Source organism: Anastrepha ludens, chromosome 2, assembly GCF_028408465.1.
Source record: "Anastrepha ludens isolate Willacy chromosome 2, idAnaLude1.1, whole genome shotgun sequence".
In the NCBI taxonomy this organism is placed as follows: domain Eukaryota; kingdom Metazoa; phylum Arthropoda; class Insecta; order Diptera; family Tephritidae; genus Anastrepha; species Anastrepha ludens.
In genome coordinates this window covers 17,789,556-17,813,010 of record NC_071498.1, presented here as the reverse complement: position 1 = coordinate 17,813,010, position 23,455 = coordinate 17,789,556, and the positions used below count along the sequence as shown (strand labels likewise).

The 23,455-nt window shown below is 37.0% G+C and overlaps 1 protein-coding gene across 1 annotated transcript in view; it reads right to left on the bottom strand.

The window, feature by feature from the left end:
* The window catches only part of LOC128864198 (dynein axonemal heavy chain 5), a 129,016-nt gene extending 109,423 nt beyond the window's left edge, over positions 1-19,593 (bottom strand). The window contains exons 1-4 of the mRNA XM_054103757.1: positions 19,489-19,593; positions 10,941-11,078; positions 8,918-9,077; positions 2,058-2,205 (exon numbers count right to left, since the gene is read on the bottom strand). Coding sequence (XP_053959732.1) covers positions 2,058-2,205; positions 8,918-9,077; positions 10,941-11,078; positions 19,489-19,593 — 551 coding nt within the window. The remainder of the gene's footprint in view (positions 1-2,057; positions 2,206-8,917; positions 9,078-10,940; positions 11,079-19,488) is intronic.
* Between the last annotated feature and the right edge of the window lie 3,862 nt (positions 19,594-23,455).

The window sequence follows — 23,455 nt, the reverse complement described above, 5'->3', positions numbered from 1 at the left end:
GACAGCAATACCCCCAGAACATGTCAGTTTTGTAACTCCACCCCGATCTCCATTAATCAAGTTATGTCCGAATGTTATCCCTTCAAGTCACTAAGAAACCATATATTCCATAACACCGATCCCATTCAATGCATTTCCAACCCCACAATCGCTAATATTAAAAAAATTATAGCTTTCTTAAAAATATCAAAATTATATTACGAAATTTAAACAAACATGTCGAATAAATATATTATATCTCCTAATTTATAATGAAATTCTAAACGACGCATAAGCACTTAGTATTAAGCAATAATTAAGCACTAATTTTACATCATAAGAAGAAGCTGAAGGCCTTAGCAGCTATAGCTTTCCTAACTAGGCTTATAATTTTAGTTATAAGCTTCAGTTTATAATAATAATAATAATATTCAGAAAAATAGGAAATATTGCTTTTTTTAAAGTGTGAAATAACTTTGCAAGCCACTATAAGTGCAGTATGAGTACATACAGGGTCCGGCATTCGAAGTGTAACCAATTAAAAAGGCCATAAATTTAGTTTCGAAAATTATTTTTATTCAATTCAAAGTAAAAAATGTGTGGAAATAATACAAAATTAAAAATCAATTTACTTTTACTCGATATGATCACCTTTAGCCTTGACTATAACCTTGAGACGCCGCAAAAACGAATCGCAAGCTGTCCGATTGTGACTTGCAAGTATTTTGGCCCATTCGCGGACAATGATTTTTTTTAGCGCCTCCAGACTGGTGAATCTCTTAATTCCAACCTTTGTCTCCAAAAAGGCCCAAAGAGAATAAACCATTGGATTCGCGTCTGGGGAATTTGAGAGCCATTGTGTGGACGTTATGAAGTTCAAAACGTTGTTTCTTAGCGATTCTTGGTTCACTCAAGCTTTCTGAGACGGTGTCGAGTCCTGTTGAAACGTCCACGATTTGCCACCGAAATGTTTGTCTGCCCAAGGCTTCAAAGCAACCTCTAGAATACTTTCCCGATAATATTTCGCATTTACCTTGACGCCAGGCTCGATGAAAACGATTCGAGAGCGCCCATCTGCGGTTACAGCTGCCCAAACCATTACCTGTGCTGCCGGCGGGTGCTGCCTCCTGGTGGCCGATCGATGACTTAAATTCTCGTACGAACGAGCGGTCAAATAACCCCTATTGTTTTTGGAGTTTACGAATTGCTCAATTTGAAAAATGTTCTCGTTAGAAAACACAATGTTCGGAAATTGGCCGCTTTCGGCCAAGCGAAGCAACTCCTTCGCTCTCTCAAGTCTGACTTGTTGCTGCTTTGATGTGAGATCAAGCGCCTTTTGGATCTTGTAAGACTTGACATTGATAATTTTTCAGTATGCGGCGGATGTTACGGCTAGATATTTTCAGTTCTTTCGCCATTTGATTGAGACGTCGGGAATTTCGGTCAAGTCGCTGCTTCACTTTTTGAACCATTTCACGTGACGTTGCATTTGATGACCACCTCCATGAGGTCTAGCGATGCGACCAGTATCAGTTTAACGAGTAGTGGTGCGATAAACAAAAACTTTATTTACTTTAAGGTGCTCGAGCTAACGAACTATCGCTGGTTGTGATTTTCCAGCCAAAAAAATATATTGCAATCGCACTATTACGTTTGAAATGCATTACTAATTTTGTTTTTTTCGCGTTTATTCTCGGCAAAATGCTTCCGCGTGCTTGTAAACAATACTCTGGATTGTTATTTAGCCAGCTAACAGACAGCTGATGCCCATGCATGAGCTGCGCGAGCGGTCTGAAGTTAGTTACACTTCGAGTGTCGGGCCCTGTATTTATGTATATACAAAAGTTATAAAACAAGGTGCAAATAACCTCGCACGGACTCAGAAAATAAATGCATAGGGAAAAAGTGAAAGCAAATTATAATTATTTAATTTTTCATTCAAAACGCTTACGAAAAGGACAACGAAGTCGAAGCTCTCATAATTTCACACCTACTTATATAAATAATATTAATATTAAAACCACCTAAATATAAATAAATAAATACATACAAAAAATGTATGCTTTAATCGCACTTACAAATCCTTTTGAAAGCCTTCTTCAGGCAACTGTTTTGAAGTGTTCACACGAAAGATGTAAATACAAATCCCGGTGAAGCCACAAGTCCAGCCGTCAGTAAGAAACAATTTTTTCGGCTTTGGCGGTGCAGATCCGCTGGGTGATGAACCTTTTTCGCGAAAACAACCCGTGCGAGCGAAATACAAAATAAAAAGAGCAAAAAGTGTTAAAAATGTACTCAAGTGAGATTTACAAATACTCAATCAATAAGCATTTACATACATACATATTGAATTAGACGTGTCTGCTGGTGTTTACGTGATAAAGTATGATAAGTCAGATAGAAGTAAGTTTAGAAATAAGTGCCACACATACACATACAAAAACATATTCATTCGCTACAAACTCTTATACATAGAAATAATTGTGTAAATTTGTTTGTTTGTGATTTATATTCTCCTTAACGTTGAAATTCTGATGAGTTGTTGTATGCATGTATGGGAAATTTGACGACCCGCTAGATATCACTATGGTCGTGGCATTTATAATATAAAATTCGATACATAGTGCAGTTTTGAATTATATAGATATTAACAGTCCAAAAAAGGATATTTTTGAGGTATATTGGCCCAATTGAGTGCGTTAGGGTCGATACATTCCAGAAATTTGTACCTATTTATGGAGCGATTTTGCTCACATTGGAATATACTTGTGCGTTAACCATTTTTTGTTTTTTTTTGTTTGTTTGTTTGTTTTTGTTTTTTGCCGGGACAGACTAGCAAGTACAGCACTCAGACACTCCACACAATTAAGTCCATTGTACTGCACATGGATTCCCTTTTTAATTTTCTTTAAATCTACTCGACCTCCGAGGAAATCTGAGTAGATCTTGTGGTGCCAAGGAGCCAAAGTGGCCGCTTCGTTAACCATTAAAAAGAAATGTGATCGGAAACTCAAGTGCACCTCCCAGGGGGAGCTGGATCGATCTATTTGCAAATATGTACACTTTACTATGGCGCTCGAAATGCTCCCAAAAATCGTTTTTATAGCCCGATTGGGTTCATATTGCGATTAGTGATTAGATTAATTTTTGTCATTTTTAATTTTTTCCACGTAAAAAATGTATTTTATGATTTTTAACACATTTTGATTTATAAGCAAGTCCTTTTTGTAAAACATTCCAGGTGAAGTTCTGTGCTTTCTGCGCAAGTTATTAGCGTGCATACATATTTTATTTAGTTATTTTAATTAGTATTAAAGTCAAACATAGAACCATATATTATATATGTATTAAAAAATTTTATTTTAATATATGTGAATTGGATTACTCAGAAGAATTTCAAGGGGTTCAAACGCCCTTCGAAATTTTATTTATTAAACCGATGAATATAATAGATTTTTATAGGCTAAGTGGGCATATTTTAAGGTTAATGGGCAATAAAAAAAGAAGAAAGTACAATTAAACTATCTATATCTATATATTAATACGGAGAGCAAAATTTTGTCGTACCTTTTTTTAGTTTTTATAGTCAAAAAAAAAAGTTGAAACATATACCAATAGATAGCAGGAGACGGTTTGCACAATGTATTAAAATACAGTAGAGCGTCGATTAACCGAAAGTCGGTCATCCGAAACGTCGGTTAGCAGAAAGGAAACATGACGCCTTTTTCGGATATAAAGAATAGAAAAAGTATGTACAAATGAAATAGGAACGATTAATAGAACAATGGAACGTCATGATTTTGGCATTTTCATTGTCTTTACCGATAGCATGTTATATTTTGAACATTCATAGGTATTGACAGCGTTGTACCTACATATGTACATACTTGCTTTCTGTCACGCGCTTTATGAATTTAAGTTAGTATCGTAGTTCCTAAATATAACAGCGTCGGTGGTGTTAACGTGCCGCGAAACGAACGCGCATCGAACGCTCATCCGACGCCGACCGTTCTTTTGGACAATCTCTCATTAAAACACGAGCTGCTGGAAGAAGTACGGATACGTCTAATCAGTTTGTTTCTCTATTGATGTTAACTGACTTCAGTGTTGTTTTAACGGTCCGTGCCGAAAACGTAAACGAGTTGTGCTTAGTCTTTCTGACAAACTTAAAATTTTGGAACGATTAAAAAAGGTACAAGTGGATCAAGTTTAGCTCGGGAGCTTGGTGTTGGGAATTCAACGATAGCTGACATTAAAAAAAAACAGTGAATCTATCACAAAATTTGCTTGCGTGCTGGACAGTGAAGATGGAAGCTTGCATAGAAAAACAATGAAACACTGCAGTTTACTCATGGTTCATGCAGATAAATGCTCAAGGTCAACCAATAAACGGTCCTTTGATTTGCGAAAAGACATTAGAAATGAACAGAAAGCTTGGCAGAAAGCAATGATTTTAAAGCATCTACTGGTTGGCTCAAAAGATTCAAGTCTAGGCATGGAATTAAAGAGCTAGATATTCAAGGGGAGTGTCAGCTGACATTGAAGCTGCTGAAAAGTTCAAAGAAAGTTTTAAGAGTTTGCTTGTAAAGCAATGTTATAAGGACAGTAGCGTCTACAATGCAGATGAAACTGGGTTATACTGGAAGAGAATGTCGGCCAAATCCCTTGTCTCTAAAAAAGAAATGGCAGCGCCTGGATTCAAAGCAAGCAAATCCCGCATAACAGCCATGGTATGTGGAAACAATACGGGCACGCATAGACTACCTTTGCTGATCATAGGAAAATTTAAGAATCCAAAATGCCTCAAAGGAATAAAAAAACTGCTGCTTAATTACAAAAACCAAAAAAACTCTTGGATGAACACTCAAGTATTTATCGAGTGGTATGACGCTGTATTCATTCCAGAGGTTAAAAAACATCAGATAGAAACTGGAGACACTGGAAATGTTTTATTAGTGATTGATAATGCTCCAAGTCATCCCTCAAACCTTTCACTTGAGAGAGAAGATGGAAAATTTAAGGTGATTTTCTTGCCACCCAATGTTACCTCAGTCCTTCAACCTATGGAAAAGGGGGTGATCGAAGCCTTCAAACGTTACTACAGAAAAGCGTTGCTTCGTAGTGTCCTAATCGGCCAAGAGAAAGATAAAACAATTCTTGAAATCTACAAAGGTATTAACTTGAAGGATGCTGTTTACATGGCAGCAGAAGCGTGGACTAATGTCAAAGCGACTACTCTAAAGAAATTCTGGAATAAGCTTTGTCCAGCAGTTGAATCCGAAGCTAGCGCTACATCGGAAGAACCAACAAATGAAAACTTTGTTTCAGAAATGGTTGAGTTGATGAAAGAGGTTTCAGTATTTGAAGAATGTGACCAAGAAAATGTGCATGAATGGCTAGAATTTGACTAGGATGATCCTGGCTACGAATTGTTGACAGACGACGATATAGTAGCACAGGTTGAAGTTCATGAAGATGACGAAATTAGTGATGACATCGTCTCAGCTGAAAAATGTCCGTCCAATGAAGAAGCCTTTAAATGCTTTGAGACTGTTATTAAATGGTTGGAACACCAAGACGAATGCGATTCTGTGCAGTTGCTGTCTTTAAAACGCCTAAGAGATTTGGCGGAAAAAAAACGAGTCTCAAAACTTAAGTAAACAAATATGTTCGACTTTTTTTTTAGATTAGTTTTGAACTATGTAAGTCAGTTAACTAAAAAATGTTTAGAGATATGGATTTACGTACCGTATGTGCAATCCCTACTTTAATGTGTATGTGTGTATTCATAATATGTACTGTACTCTAGTGTATAATTAAAAAGCATCACATACATAATATGTATTCCTAATCCAATGACGTGTTTTATTACCCTACCCTCAACAAAGAACTGGAATTTCGCAAATGTTCGTTTATCCGAAAAATCGATTATCCGAACACTCTCTGCACCAATTGTTTCGGATAATCGGCGCCCTACTGTAGATACATAAGTGAATAGGTGCAGGTAAAATTAATTACACTATTTTACCTGTATTATGATATTATAAATATGTATCATGATATACAAGTTGATGAAACAACTGGAAACTTATATATTGTGAATCAATACTATTAAAAATTTGATTCAGAAATTATGATGGTCATGGATTAATTAATGATTGTTTTTTATTAAGCTTTTTCGAACAAAATTAATTTTTTTTTCCATAATACAAGAAATTAAATGTCTGCAATTCATGAATAAAAAAAAAGTATGATATTTGAAATACACAAATGTAGGATCGCTTAATACAGGTAAAATGGGATATTTTTCACATTTAATTATACTACATCTATTCACATATATCATGTAAAAAGTTTCAACATAAGCTATCCATTTATATATGTTTCAATAACTATAAATATCAGGTCAGTCCATAAGTTCGTGCGTATTTTGCCAATAATTTCACTTTTGTACGATTTTTGCATACAAAAAATTATTCGCGGAATATAACGGAACTATTTATATTTTCTTTGATATAGGGTATGTTCAACAATGCATTATAATGCGCAACATACCATTTCAGAGTGAGCAGTGCGTTCAAAAATGCAAATATGGCAGTACTGCAAATGCAACGCGTTCTTACACGTCATTTTTGTATCAAAAGTCGTGCATTATTTGCAGCAAAAATTTTCACACTGCCAATAAATACGCTAGTACAATGTCTGATGAAAAGTGGGTTTTTAATTATTTATTTTAGCTTTTAATACAAAAATTGATGAAAAATACGATATTTAAACTTCATTTTATTGTACTTTTCTTGGTTTTAGTGATTACTTTCGTACATCGGAGATAAAATTACTGCTCAGAGTCCGACTGAGCATGGAGAACGAGTTCACATCGGGAAGGAGGAAAAAGAGCGTGCTCTGGGCTAAGGTCGTAGATGAAGTAAAAAAAGTTAATAAAGATTTAAAAAAAGATAGCAACATCGCCCAGCGAAAATTTTCTAATTTACTCATCACATATAAGCGAATAAAAAAAGATATTAAACTTTTGATATTAAACTTTTGACAAGATATGTCCCTCTTTTAAGCTTTACTCGGTTTTTTTTCTTCTTAAATTTAATAAAAGACTATCGGTTTTTTCCTCACATATGTACATCGTCCATGACCAAACTTAGTAACAATTCCATTTTACTGCACCGCGCGTTCATAAATGCAACAAATCTATTTGCAATTTTTCAACAAATCTATCAGTTGCATGAATTGTCACATTGACAGTGCTGGCAGCGCTGCAAGTACTGCGCATTATAATGCGTTTCTGAACATAGCCATATTGTGCATTCAACAAGTGATTTTAATCGCGGATAGAAGCACGTGTTGTTAAAAAATAAAATGGAATCTTCGAACGCGTATAAGAGGCATAATTTGTATTTTTTTATAAAAGTGGTAAAAATGCTACAACTGCTGCTGCAGAAATAAACACTGTTCACGGAGAGGATACCGTGAGTGTAAGGACTGCGCAAAAGTAGTTTTCAAAATTCCAAAGTGGTAACTGCGATGTGGAGGATGCCCCGCGCGCTGGTCGTCTTGAAGTCTTTAACTCCGACGCCTTGCTCGGACTCGTGGAAGCTGAGCTGAAATTTGACAGTCGATATGATAGCTCAGAGGTTAACTTCATCGCATGGAACAGTTCACAGGCACCTGGTTCCGTTGGGGAAGGTTTCTATGGTGGGAAAATGGGTTCCGCATAGACTTTCTGTCGCCAACCTTCAGCAGAGAGTGCATGTGTGTTCTCAGCTGCTGCAACGGCTTGAAAATGAAAGTTTTTTGAACCGTATCGTTACTGGTGATGAAAAATGGGTCCTTTACAATAATCCTGTTCGCAAACGCCAATGGTTAGATAAAGATGAAACACCAGAACCAACCCCTAGAGATGGCCTTCACCCCAAGAAGATTCTCCTGTCTATTTGGTGGGATATGGCCGGTATTGTTTATTATGAACTCCTGCAACCAAACTAGATTATAACTGCTGATTATTATTCCCATCAGCTATCAAACCTGAATGAGGCACTTAATAAAAATCGACCGTCTTTAGTGAATAGACGCAAAGTTTTGTTTCACCCCGACAACGCAAGACCTCATACAAAGGCAAACATTAGGCAAGCTCAAAGAGCTCGGATGGGAGCTAATGCCGCATCCACCATACTCTCCGGATATTGCTCCTTGTGATTATCACCTTTTTCGTGGACTTCAATCCCATATGAGTAACAAGAGATACTCCTCAAAAGAAGCTTTAAAAAGGGATATCGAAGCGTATTTTGGCTCCAAGGACAAACAATTTTTTGAACAGGGAATTAAAAATTTGCCTAAACGTTGGAAAGACATTGTAAATAATGAAGGAAAATATATTATTGATTAATAAATACTTTAAACATCTTTTTTAATTATTAATTTCAAAACCACCTTTAAAATCGCACGAACTTATGGACTGACCTGATACTAAAAAAAATATGACTAAATTTTGCTCTTCGTATTTATATAACGTCGAATAACGTCGAAATTTCGACGCATGGGCGATCCTAGTATATAATTAATTTACTATTCTAGCAACTCTTCCCATAAGAACTTGCGAGAGTGAAAGATAATTTATATTACTTCGTCGGTTGGATGGTGCAGCACGGTGGAAAGAATTTTAGAAATGTTTGCTGGAAAAAATTATGTGATTGGATTTAATTTGTGTTCATTATAAAACTGATTTTTTTTGAATTTTTTTACAAGATTAACTTTTATTTTTGCTTTTATGTGCGCATGTGTAGTTATGTATATTACCTAAATATGTATGTATGCCTATTTTTAAGTTTATCGCATTTTTTGTAAATAAATTAGTGTAAGAAAACCTATAAATATTTACTTATTTTATATATTAATATTTATGAGAGAGTTCCATAAAAAAATATACCCTGTGGTGTTTTTGAGCTGCTCGATGCGATGCCACTGCGCGAGGGTCCTGGTTTGTTAGGGTCCTGCGCTGGTTGCGGCTCGGGCTCATCTACTTCTTGATAGAACCACAAAAGTTTGTTTTTCATGTTGGGTAAAAAGAGTTGATTGATTTCGTCCAACTGCCAGATAGAAATTTTGATATATACGAGAATTTTATAAATATAAAATGTGAACATGTTTTTCTTTGTTCTGCCCTCCTAAGTATGTAGATAAAAGAACAAATGCTGCTATACATACATACATATGTATAAGTCGGGATCGCCCAATTAAGCGAAATTTTTAATACAAGGTAAGGGTATTTTTATTTTTAAGGGTAATTCGAGAGCTCCGTATTTAAAATTAAATATTTTTTGGCAACCATTACATTTTATTTCATAACTTGGAGCATATCGTTACACTAAATAAGCGCATTGCCACGCGTAGAAACGACATTAGTTTTCGGACCCCCAATACTTGTAAAATTTGAGTATATTTAGAACTTTAGATATATTATCGTATATACAAAATTAAGTCCAAAATAAATACGACGGGCGTCATAAATATGTTTTTGATGGCGGCATCTTTTTAATGAGTTACATCCCTAGTATTAGAAGGTCATCCCTGGTTGACTTCCAGTGAAAGCTTAGTGGCATTCGATTCAGTGGAAGCAAAGTTAATACGTTTAAAGTGTGAGTATCTTTGTATCATCGGTGCAAAAATGAGTTTCGGACAAAGGGCTAATATCAATTTCGTTTTAAAATCGGTTAAACGTTTACTGAAACATTTGAATTGATGAAAAAAGTGTATGGCAATGATTGTTTATCTCGTGCCAGAGGTCGTGATTGGTTTACAAGTTTCAGAGATGGTTGTGAGGGCATAAATGACAATGAACATACGAGCCGCCCAGTAATCAAAAACCCCCATAGAAATTGTTGGTAAATTTATCAAAAACGAACCGAAATCATCGTTGAAATTCTTGGCATCGGAGTTGAATATCTTCAAAAATCGATTTATCGCATTTTTACTGATCATTTGGGCTTACGAAAGGTCTGTGTACGTTTCATTCCGCACAATTTAACTGAGGACCGAAAATTGCTCAGAATTCAGCATTCGAAAAACCTCATTAAAGAGGCGAGAGAAAACGAGAACTTCCTTTACAACATTGCAACTGGTGATGAAACGTAGGGTTTCCAAAGTGTCGTCAAAGTGCCGAATGGAAGGCCCCAGAAACTCGCGTTTGGAGAAGTCAAAAATCAGGTCGATGCTCTTTCTTTTACGATTGCAAAGAAATTGTCCACAAGGGGTTCGTACCAACGGGCCAAACCGTCAATGCAATTTTCTATCTTAGCGTTTTGAAGCGTTTGTTGCATCGCATTCGTCGAATTCGCCCTGAATACCGCGAAGGAGGAAGCTGGCGCTTATTGCATGATAATGCACCAACTCATCGATCCCCCCTTGTGACTGATTTTTTGACTAGAAATCGCATTTTAACCAGCAATCACTCAGCGCATTCGCCTGATATGGCTCCCTGTGACTTCTACCTATTCTGAAAATTGCATTTGGCTATGAACGGAAAACGTTTTGCGTCCGTAGAGGCCATAGAAAAGGTTTATACCGACATCCTGAAGGACATTCCAGTCATTAACCTGAAAACTCTTTCGAAAAGTTTTTTGTCTTGTCTTCAGTTTTGTTTATTTTGGACTTCACCTTGTATATGTATGCACATACCTATGTATTTTTCAAATTTTCTTTCACTTAACTCTAGCAATTTACCACACAAAGAGGTCAACCGGAATAGCATTCAGAAATCCTGAAAATGAGGCAGTAACCAAAAATTTCGTATTTGAGCGACCCGAAAAAGTGTCTTTTTGGTAGCCATTAACATTATAAAACCCTTATAAATGTATGCATTTTGTATAAAAATAATGAAAATTTGCAAAAATAAATTTTCTCTAATTTACTTTCTATTTCATGTGAGTTTGTTACTTCTTTTGAATACGCACCATATCGCCCTCGAATATGTAGTCCATTAGTTGATGCCGTGGCAGTTGCGTCGCGTCGATTAACAGTTGGAATGTGAACTCCAAACGAGGATCCATCTCCCCACGTCGCGCTTTGCGTTCGCATTCTTCGCGTCGCCGCTGCGCTTCGTCGGCGTCGGTGGCCATTTATGATTTTTTATGTATGTATTTTTTGTATTTCAATATTTCAAAAATGATTCCGTTTATGCGGATTAATGAGACGGGGGTTTTTTAGCACCGACCCACATAATGAAATCAATTTAATTCAAATTAAATATAAATGTTCAGCAATTGGTGTTTGCATTATTTGTGCCAAAAGTTTTGTAAATAGTTTTTCGATTGTGGACCACCAGAGGATAACAATTAACAGCGGCGAAAAAACAAAAATTATCAAAAATACCAAAATGGATTAGTTTACAAAATTCAAAATGCTTGCAAAATCTGCAAAAAGTACAAAAACACGTAAGTACGTAGTAGAAAAAGAGCGGTGAAAATGAAATGCATACATGCATACATGCATACATATCTACATATATGTGCAGTAGTGTGCAGAACATAATCCCTACAAGACAGCTGACTATCATATAAGCACTTATATTATCATCATCACTATCCTCATTAAACTACACATTTTCGTTCTAGCCATGGTAAAGTTCTGCTAGTTTCCCCCTGGCGGTGTGATATTCTATCTCTCTCTTACCAATAGCAGTTTCTTTCAACTGAAAAATAAATATACTATTCTCTAAAGGCTCTAAAGGCTTACAATGACAGCTAACTACTGACAACTAAACTCCACATTGTTGTCATCACAAACTTCTCAGCTCTAATATTCATACTTCTCGTTTTTATTAACAAAAAGTAATCAGCACTGAAGGGCCAAACTACTCATTTTCGTTAACAAAAAGTAATCAGCACTGATGGGCCAAACTACTCATTTTCATTATCAAAAAGTAATCAGCACTGATGACAAAAACTCCTCAATTTTGTTATCATAAAATGTTTTATTTAGAAATACATATATAAAATTTATATTTTTTGCTTTCATTAGAAAGCCTTTACATATCAGTTCGGCGTTTCATCCACGGAGATTCGAATTCACGAATTTTCAGATGTTAGCCAAGCATCTACTCGTTCGGTTAGAAAAATTTCACACTACTACTTTTTTCAGAGTAGCCAAATTATAAGCACACAAATGAGTTGCCTTGCCGTTTAAAGTACAGTAGATATATTTTTCACTTATATGAAATTGCTACTGGTAAAAGAGAGATAGAATTCACATCGACAAGGGGAAAGGAATATCAAATGAAGTATTTCATTTCCCCATTAAAAAATGTTGTATATGACATTCTGATAATGCGCATGTATTAGAGACTAATAAAATTCTTGTAAATGTGTTAGAATTTTTGTCGAAAGTGCTCAGCATTCGCTTGTAGGTAAGCAATGTTTTTCAATGTATTAAATTGTATATGTCCGTAACATATTCAGGCTAATTTTTTCCACAAATTTACGAATAAAAAGAAATTAGTAGTCTTGCTTAAAAAACTGCTTCTTTCTGTTACTTGAAAACAGCCTGTCCAAAACCTAAGAAAATTGGACTTGCAAAAATTTTATTAATATAATTAAAATTAATTAAAACTTTTTAACACAAAAATTATAAAAAATCCTTCGACTAAAACAAAGTTAACGGCTAACTTTTAGCTACAGCAAAAACGTTGCTTATGTTTTGCACAATATTGTATTTATGTTTGGTGTGATACTGGCAAAAAGAAAACTTGAAAAATATCCAGGAAAATGTTCCAAAATAAAAACGTGTTGAGATTTTCAACGCTCAAAATACAAAATATGCACATGTCTATATTTTTTTAGCAGCTGTCTGTATTCAAAACAGTGCTTCATACACCCTAATGAACAAACCACTGTATGAGTTGGTTGAATAAAAAAATTATCGTACTTTGCTTGAAATGCAAAGCAAAAAAATTTAATGCGATTGAAAAAGAAAAATATTCTGTAAAGAGAAGAATTTAATATTCAATTTTGGAATTACTGATCTATGATGTATGTCTTTGCATATATGTATACAGTCTGTATATAGAAGCGTGATCAGCAAAATTCAAACTTAGAGTTCGTTTAAAAAATAAGAAATTTAAATGTCGCTGAACAGACGTATCCTTTTCGCAGTACGCGTTGCGCAATTTGACAGTTTTTTCAGAAATTTAAAAAGCCTACATTGTTTTCACAAAATAAGCTCCTCATATGGAATACGTTTTCCTATCTACATGCTTTAAAGGTCCAAAAATGTCTCGTGCATCTGCAGCAAAATATACGAAGAATTCGAAGGCGTTCATAAATAAATGAGTGAAATGGCATACCGAAGTTAAAAACGTTGGCGACTTCCCCGCACAAGGACCAAAAAATACATCTCCAAAGCAAGATCAAAAGATCATTAATTTGTTCGTTCGTTCCCACGACAGTCGGTTGTACATAGCCGGAACGACCCGGATTTATATTCGGCCAAGGACTGGCACTTCACCAGCACTCCCCCTATATGTATGGGGAATGTTTATGCTGCTACAACAAAAACAATAACAACAACATCATTGATTCATTTGTGACAAAGCCGAACTCATCATCGCGTGAAGTTGAATCCCTTTTAAGGAAAAGCAGTGTTACTGTGTCCAAAGATACGATTCGAGAATGTTTACGTGGAGAAAACCTCAAATTCCGGAGCACATTGAAAGAACTTCATCGCTCTCATTATCACTCATTAAAAAAGACTTGCATCGGCTAAGACAAATTCAGAACTTAACTGGGCAAATGTATTAGGTCGGAAGGTGGGTTAGATGGCAAGAGTACCACAGGTACATTACAAGTAGCACTTACGTGCCGTTTTGATACCATAATGTGGACCACTCACTACCTACGAAAAATTTCGGGAAGACAAACCATCTACAGCCATCCAGTGTTGTTTGATGTAGTGGAGGAGAGAAAAGGGATCTGCTGGAGAATTTCCTCAAGTCATCCCCAAAGGGCACACTAGCCGCCAGAGCCGGACATTTGCAGAGAAAGTGCTCAACAGTCTCTTTCTCTGCAGGATCCCCTCAGCTTCTGCAATAGGGGTTGTACCGAAGACCATCACCTTAAGCGTCCTGTTTCTATCGTATTGAGGCCATAGTGTTTTTGAAATAGTACACGATAAAGTTCCGCGAAGGGAGTGTCCCCAAAAGAGGAGAAGGATTATTTTAGTGGTCACACCACTCGACGCAGTAGACGACGGTCGCTGCAAGTGCGAAGATTTTCTGAACTCTACCTCACCCACCAAAAAAAGGGCCTATATTTGCGTACGTTGGTCCTGGTGTACTGCCGATAATCGACAATTTCAGCAAACTGTTAAACCTAAAGTTAAGGTTCATGTTTGGGGCTGCTTCTCCGAAAAATGAAGTTGCCTTTTTTTTGTGTTTGCCGCCAATTTGAATGCAGTTTTGACGAATAAAATTTTCCAAAAAACATTATTACCTTCAACTGCGAAGGTATTTGGAAGCAGTAGACAAGCTTAGATTTTACAAGAAGGCAACGATTACAACCATCAAAGCCGAAAGTGTGTAGAGTGGAAACAGCAAAATGGAATTGAAATATTGGATTGGCCTTCACAGTCACCTAATACGAACCCTATTGAAGATGTTCAATAGATTAAGCAAAAACTCAAAGAAAAACAGATATGGACTGTCACGCAGTTATCAAGACAACTTCGGCTAGTTTGGAGCCCACTGCTGGACTTAAAGTCAATGTAAAGAAAACAAAATATTTGGCGATAAAAGTGAATGACGCGGCCTTCACTATTGCAGAGAGCAGCATTGACAAAGTGAGCGGCTTTCAATAGCTTGGAAGACAATTCACGGCAGGGTAATGCAAAAGTGATGTTTTCACAAGGCTGCAGAAAGCAAGAAACGCATTTGCTAATCTCCGACCAGTATGGCGGTCTAAGCAAATCAGCGGGCATACCAAACTTCGAATCTTTAATTCAAATGTTAAGTCTGTATTGCTCTAAGCTTGTGAAACACGCCCTCTATCAGCAGAAACCATTCAAAAGCTGCAAGTGTTTGTAAACCGCAGCCTGAGGTACATCCGCATTTGGTGGCCAGACAATTGGATATCGAATACCGACTTACACTGACGATGCAAACAAAAACCACTCGCGCAAGAAATCAGAGAGCGCAGAGTGGAGGTGGCTCAGCCATTTACTATGCAAGGGGGCATGGTGATCAGCAGGCAGGCACTAGACTGGAATCCTCAGGGTCAGCGGAACCGAGGCAGATCTAGATGCTCATAGCACCGTTGCATCGAAAGTGAAATAAAAGCTGGAAAAAAACCTGACGTGGCAGCAAGTAAAAGCAAAAGGAGGGAACAGAACGGAGTGGACAAGTTTTGCTTGGCTCAATGTTCCTCAACGGAGCTCGAAGAACTATGATGGTGATGATGATACAATGCACTTCGATAGAAGCGAGTGGGGCAAATAGTTTCAAAGTTATGGCGGTCACGCTCCTATTAAACAGACTGTATGTGTTATGAAAATAATGAAGCTGAACCTAATTTTATATTGATTCAACTCTTGGGTTGCTGCGTACAAATATTTTTTGTTTAGAAAATGACATTATTTACCTTAGTGTAGATGTGTGCTTAAGACAATGTACTTTTTTTTAACTAATATAATAAAGGGCCTTTCAAAAGACGAGCCTCGATTTTGTTTTAAAATAAAATATGGAAACATTTAGATTTTTCAAGTTTCAATATTTTTATTCAAAATACGGCTCTTAGCAATCATATGCGAAAAATTACATCATTTAAATGTTTACCGTCTGTTGTGGTCCTATGGATATACACAGCTCTTATCAGACTAATCATCACTTACACCTCCGTGGTTTGGTGGCGACGGAGCACGGTTAAGTCCACACTCCGGGAACTATACAGGCTGCAAAGAAGTGCATGTTTATGCATTACCTCCGGCGATGCCCTAAATGCTATGCTTGATTTGCTCCCCTTCGATACAGCAGGAAGCAATAAAAACAATGTATACCATAAATATGGTATCTGGCTCGAAGACGGAACTTCGGGACACAGCGAAATCTTTAAGTTGCTATCCGAGCGGTATCCGCGGTTTTTGGCACCTAAAGAAGACCTGATACTCATAGTTTTATTTGGAAGGAAATTTGATGTTCGCGCAATGGAGCAATCCAGAATGCATACAGGGAGGTTTGAGGGAGTTTTTCTTTACCAATGGGTTCAAAAATGAAATAGGGTCTGGAGCCGGATGGTACTTGAACGATAGTATTAAGTATAAGCTATAAAAATCAAAGCAAACCCACCACTTCTATATTCAACATTAAACCCTGAAACTAATTCAGATTCACCTTCAGCAAAATCAAAAGGAGTTCGATTAGTCTCAGCTAAACAAATACAAAATCAAACAAGTCTAACTGGAAATATAATAACAACAAATCAAATATAACTTTGATAATAAAAAAAGTCTAAAATATTATAACTTCCAATTAAAAAAACAAAAGATAATAAAACTAAAGCCATTCTAACTTCATAAGAAATAGTTTGAGCAACAGCTCGTAATCCCCCTAATAAAGCATAATTAGAATTAGATGATCAACCAGCTACTATAACAGCATAAACCCCTAATCTAGTACAACACAAAAAAAATAAAATCCCTAAATTAAAAGAAAACAATTTTACAAATAAAGGAATACATAATCAAACAATTAAAGAAATAAATAAAGAAAAAATAGGAGAAAAATAATAAGAAAATGCTATGGGGGAAATGGCAACTGCCTTCCATGCTGCACTGAAGGACCTAGAGAACGCGAAGAAAGCTGCAAAGATTGTTCAAGAATGTAAGAAGAAGCTTAATTCAAGAGCCAGAGCCAATAATCGGAATCAGTTCCACAGGAATCATGAATTGGATCAGCGATTATGTATGCAATTTGCATAAAGAGCGATGGTCCGATCTAGAACGCTGCAGAACTGCAAAGTGTTTTGTGACAAGTCCGAACAGAAAACTGTCAAACTTTCTACTAAAACTTGGAAGGAAAGACATTCGGTTGATGGTCGGTATCATTACAGGACACAACCCATGGGGTCAGCATATGACCACCATTGGAATCACTGAGGACCCAATGAGCCTAACTTGCTTGGAGGAGGCGGATAGCACTGAGCACTATCTCTGTGAGTGTTCTGACTTTGCTAGAGCAAGGCTACAAGTTTTGGGTTCCGATGTCGTGAGAATGAGTAATATTCGTTCTCTAAAACTGGAGGATATTTACAGATTTACCAAAGAATCTGGAAAATTCTCGCAGGACTAACTACCTTTGTCTCTGCTTCTATTCTTTCCTTTCTCTTTCTCTGATACTTTTCTCCTTCACTCCTTGACTATCTACCCTCTTTCCAGAGCTCTAAATACAATGGACGTTTAAGCCTGAGTGTTTTAGGAGCCACCAAATCTCTCTCTCACTAATTCAAATTTCAATTTCAAGCTAATTAGATCTGAGATCTTCAACATAAAATTGATTATAAGAGCAAAGTACTCTATTAGGAATATTCAATAATTGTTAAGAATCGATATACAAATGCTGAAGATTGTTTAGCACCACTTTACGCTACAGCTCCAATATTCGCAACAGAACGTCCAGTGCGTGCTTTGTCAGTCCTTTGCCTATTCCCGACAGAACCAGTTGTTTAACTTTTTTCAGCAATCTTTAAATTTTCGACTCATTCGGACGCTTATTTCCACCATAAAAATCCGAATTTTAAGATATGTTGTTCTTAAAGATCGACCATTTTCATCGTAATTTTCAATAATTTTAATGCGTTGCCTTATCGTGTAAAATTGTATATCTTTTTAGTTGACAAATGCCAAAGACACATCAGAAAAAGGTATCGTCTAATTCAATTCGCAATTATTCGCTACTGACATCCAGGCGTCAATTTTGAAAGGTCCTTTATTAACCCTTTGGGGACGAGTGTCGACATATAGCCGCCCAAATTAATTCGTAGCTGCAAGGCTCATGACGTCTGTCATTCTGAGCTATAAAATACGCATAAAAAAAAAAAAAATAATAATAATAATTGGCGCGTACACCCTTTTTTGGGTGTTTGGCCGAGCTCCTCCCTCTATTTGTGGTGTGCGTGTTGATGTTGTTCCACAAATGGAGGGACCTACAGTTTCAAGCCGATTCCGAACGGCAGATATTTTTATGAGCAGCTTTTTCATGGCAGAAATACACTCGGAGGTTTGCCATTGCCTGCCGAGGGGCGACCGCTACTAGAAAAATGTTTTTATTAATTTTGCTTTCACCGAGATTCGAACCTACGTTCTCTCTGTGAATTCCGAATGGTAATCACGCACCAACCCATTCGGCTACGGCGACCGCATAGGTTTAGTAAAAGAGTCACTTTTTCATTCAAAGACATTAGGGGCCATTAGCGATGAAATCTTATCTTGCTTATAATGTAAACTTACGATATGAGACGACGGTAGAGTCAGAACGAATTTCACTGCCAGAGGCTTTTATATATTATATTTTATCCTACGCACGATGGCTAAGCGATCTAGAGATGATACGTTCGATTGTGACACTTCTGACGAATATTACTTTGAATCTGATAAGACGGAAGAGGACGGCATTACTTCGTCAAGTATCATAGAAGGGAAATGCGTTTTTGATTTTACGAAAAAGTTTTCTTGTATTAAAGAAAGCCTTAGTTTTTATAACGTTCAACATATTTATTTTCTTTTGTACTCACTCCAATATCTCTCGTCCTCAGCGACGCTCGCCCGTCGAGCAGCTCCGTCCCCAAAGGGCTAATAGTATACAATTACGAGTAGTTGCATACCTACCACAGAAAAACTTTAATAGATGGGGGCATTAACACTAACATACCTATACTACTCTAAAACTTTGGTTATAGGCTCTTAAATGGTTAAAGTGCTGACCCGATTCATGCTTACGTCGCTACGGCAACTGTCATAAACGAAAGGAATCGTGCTGAAATCTTTGAAAGCCGTCCAAATAGCAGCTTTTCTTCACGCACTTCAAAGTTTCAAATAGTACAGGATTCAATTTGAAAGCACTTTGCCGTCTTTTTGTTTATCGATTTCTCCCATAAGTGTAGATTTTCGGAAACACTCAAAGCAAAACAAACCCCGACAATCCAAAAACGACTGACTGGATTGAGCCAACACCGCTATTCTTAACCTTAAAAATTACTAATTCAGGCCTTACTTTGTCGGTTAAATGTGAAGTTACATTAAAATATAGAATTAGAACGAATCACATCACATCAATGCAATGAGTCAAATCTGATTATGTAACCCAGTTACATCACCGAGCCCAATATTTATGTAAGGTTAATTTCAGGCTATGCCACTAAGATCGAAATTTTACGCTGTTGAATTCATTTTTTTAGAAAAAATATGCACATACTCGTAATTACTCTGGAAATATATTTTTTTTTACAAATTAGATTTCACCTGCAATGCATCGCCTTCCTCCTCCTCGTCCTCGGAGCTGCTATCGCCTCGTATGGCGGCCGCATGTTCGGCAAACTGTGCTCGAGTACTTTTGTGTACGAACATTCTGCGTAGTTCATTTGCCGCACAAAAATCAAAAATTTCACATACGCACTCAATGTAATTCTAATTATTTAATTTTTTTTTTTTCAATTCTAATGAGAATAGTTACTGTGTACTGCGTTGTTTTATGTATGGGTATTCAATCGGAAATGCCAGTCTGCTTAGCCAAATGCTTTTTGAGAACTGCGCAACGAATTCCTATGCATCGATCAAACGGTCCTGTGTCCATAGGAATTTCAAACACTCGAAGGACATTTACCCTGGCGGAAAAATCTGAATTAGTGAAGTGCATTGTTTTTGCACACATAGGTGTTTATTGATTATTATGAACTAAGATCATTTGCTTTAAACATATCGAAAATAAAATGTACAGGGACCGGCACTCGAAGTGTAACCAACTGCACGGGCAGGTTAGTTGGCTAAATGTCAGACCAGCATTTACCAGCACGCGGAAGCATTATGCAGAGAGTAAACGCGAAAAAAGAAAATCAGTAATGGATTTCAAACGTAGTAGCGTGATTGCACTATATTTGGTTGGAAAATCCCAACCGGCGATTGTTCGTGGGTTCGAACACCTTAAAGTACAATAAATAAAGTTTTGGTTTATCGCACCATTACTCGTTACAATGATACTGATAGAAACGCGAAACTACATGGAGGTGGTCATCAAAAGACTGCAACGTCACGTGAAATGGTTCAAAAAGTGAAGAAGTGACTTGAGCGAAATCCCCGATGAAGTGCCAATCAAGTGGCGAAAGCACTGAAAATATCTGACCGTAGCATCCATAGCATCCGCCGCATACTGAAAATTAATCTCAAAGTCAAGCCCTCCAAGATCCAAAAGACGCATGATCTCACACCAAAGCAGCAAAAAGTTAGACTTGAGAGAGCGAAGGAGTTGCGTCGGTTGGCCGAAAGCGGTCAATTTCCGAACATTGTGTTTTCTGACGAGAAAATTTTTCAAATTAAGCAATTCGTAAACTCCCAAAACGATTGGGTTTATTTGACCGATCCTTCATACGAGAATTTGAGTCATCGATTGGCTCTTATTGGCCGCACCTGCCACAGGTAATGGTTTGGGCCGCTGTAACTGCAGATGGGCGCTCGCCATTCGTTTTCATTGAGCGTGGTGCCAAGATAAATACGAAAAATTATCGGGAAAGTATTCTGGAGGTTACTTTGAAGCCGTGAGCAGTAAGCAGACAAACATTTCGGTGGCAGACCATGGACGTTTCAATAGGACTCGGCACCGTCTTACAAGCTCAAGTGAACCAAGAATGGCTAAAAAACACGTTCGGAATTTCATAACGTTCACACAATGGCTCTCAAATTCACATACCCGAATCCGATGGATTATTCTCTTTGGGCCATTTGGAGAGCAAGGTTCGAACTATAATATTCACCAGTCTCGAAGCGCTGAAAAAAACATGTGGGCCAAAATACCTGCAAGTCACATTCCGGCAGCTTGCGATTCGTTTCTGGACCGTCTCAAGGCTATCGGCAAGGCAAAAGGTGGTCATATCGAGCAAAAGTAAATTGATTCTTAATTTCGTATTATTTTCACTAATTTTTTTCTTTGAATTGAATCAAAGTAACTTTTCAAACTAAATGTATGGCATTTTTAATTGGTTACACTTCGAGTTCCGGACCCTGTACAGCGGTAATATCTCCGAAAACAAAAAGTCAGTATTAGTATAGAGTGTCTTATCAAACAATTTTGGTGCAATTTCAACAAAAAGAAATTAAAAAATATTTTTACTAGAATAAAGAAAAAACACATAATTGGCGCTTATATGGGTGCATACATACTTGGGAGCGTACACAATTGAGCCGAGGCTCTGTTCCAATTTTTGATGTACGTCTTGATGTTGTTCTACAAGTGGAGGGACCTACAGTTTCATGCCACCTTCGAATGGCAGTTGATTTTTATTTAAGCAGCTTTTCCATGACATAAATACACCTGGTGAAGTGCTATTTGTGATTCGTGCCCTTCGTGGATTTCGAACCCTGGTAGTCACGCACGTAGTCATTCGGCTACACTTTTTAATTGAAGCATCGAAGCAATCGAAAATGAAAGCAAATTACCTTATGCAATCACGTAAGTTAAAAAAATACGAATTGATTATACAAAAACAGCTTTAATGGTGAGTTTCCTTGTGGGTTATGTATTTTTTTATTTATGTGGTTGCTTTGGAAACTCAACAAAAAAAAATCCAGTTGTTTCTGCAGAAAATGCATACAACTCTCGACCAAACACCTAACAGAAGTGTACGCGCTAATTATTTTTTTTTTTTCTTCATTTTTTTATTAATTTCAAAAAAAAAAATCATAGAAAGTGAAATTTTTGATTCTAACATCAGCCAGACGAACGGAAAGTCCTAACATATAAAGAGTGGGCGTGGTCTTTATCCGATCCCAATAATATTTATGCTTGTCGCATCTAAAAAGTAAAAGTGGGGAGCAATAAATGCACGAAGATTGGGCTAGTTTTGTTGAATTGTGGCAGGCACCAACTTTGCCCATTTTTAATACCAACCTAACCTTGATAGAGGTGTGTACCACGTCGTCTACCATCGTGCGAACGGAAGGACGGACAGATGTCAAAACTTTGCTGAAAATGTGCAGCAGGAATAAGTCGAGCTACTAGAAAGATACCGTTTATTACCAAAAACAAACTAAGGATGGCGACTAAAGTTCACTAAGGTGCATTTTTACAAGGTCTCGAACTTTCAGAACCCGGTCTTACTTTCTGGCGGGACTAAAATCAACATTTTTGGCTCTGACAGCACATCTGACGTTTGGCGTAAAAAGAATACAGAGCCTAATAAAGATAACATTAGGCTATTGTAAAGCTTGGCGGAGGTGGTGTGATGGTTTAGGGGGGCTGTATGCTCGCAGCCGTTGCAGAAAACCGAGTGTTTATTTAAAGGGCAATGGTCAAAATAATGTAAATTATTAAAATTAAATTTCTCCAAAGTGCCGAGAAGCATCGCATAAGCATCCGAAGCATAAAGCAGTATTCGTACAATTAAGGCTTATGTGGGATTGTCGTCATCTGATGCCCGGGGATTGAAAATTTGTAGGCTCTATTGGATACAAACAAGTGTAGCTACAAAGCAAAGAGTAGTTGAAGAGAATGATACCGGGGCAAGGGCAGAAAATCACTCCAGAAGCCACACAAAAGCTGGCCAATTCAATGCCAACCTGGATCCAGACTCTTAAGGCAAAAAAAATTTTAAAATTCTTTAAGAAAAATTTACCCTATATCAAATAAGCTGTTATCTGAAATGCGTCAGTTTTATAAATTTGGAATATTTTTGTCAAATAAATGAGGTTCATTATTTATATTAAATTCATAACTCTGCCTTTGTAGTCGAATAGGATTTAATTGTAATATATGTATGTAAATTTTAACCATCTTACGCGATTTTCATATTGCCCAGTATTATACTTCTGTGATTGTATGTCCGAAATTATAGTTGTAGTTTCTCAAAATTGATTCATCTTTCGAATGGTTAAAAAAAATGCCTAAAATCAACCGAGATTAAACCATTTGCGGTTGCAAATATTCCCGTGAGTCATACAGAGAACGTCTAAAGCAATAGGAATCTAATTGAAGCCAATTTCGAAGCTTTTCGTGAATTTTAAGAAAGCCTTCGATGCATTGAAACGAAGAGCAGTATTAATATTATGATTGACTGTTTGTGCACTGCGACTTGAAAAGATCTATTGTGCAGCCATGTAATAAATCCTAAAACTGATGTAGGCCTAATTTCTACCAGGAGGTTTGGATCTATAGTCCCATTTCCCAGGTAATTTAGTGTGTGTCGTGCCACTGCTGGGCATAGAATATGTTCTGCTTTTT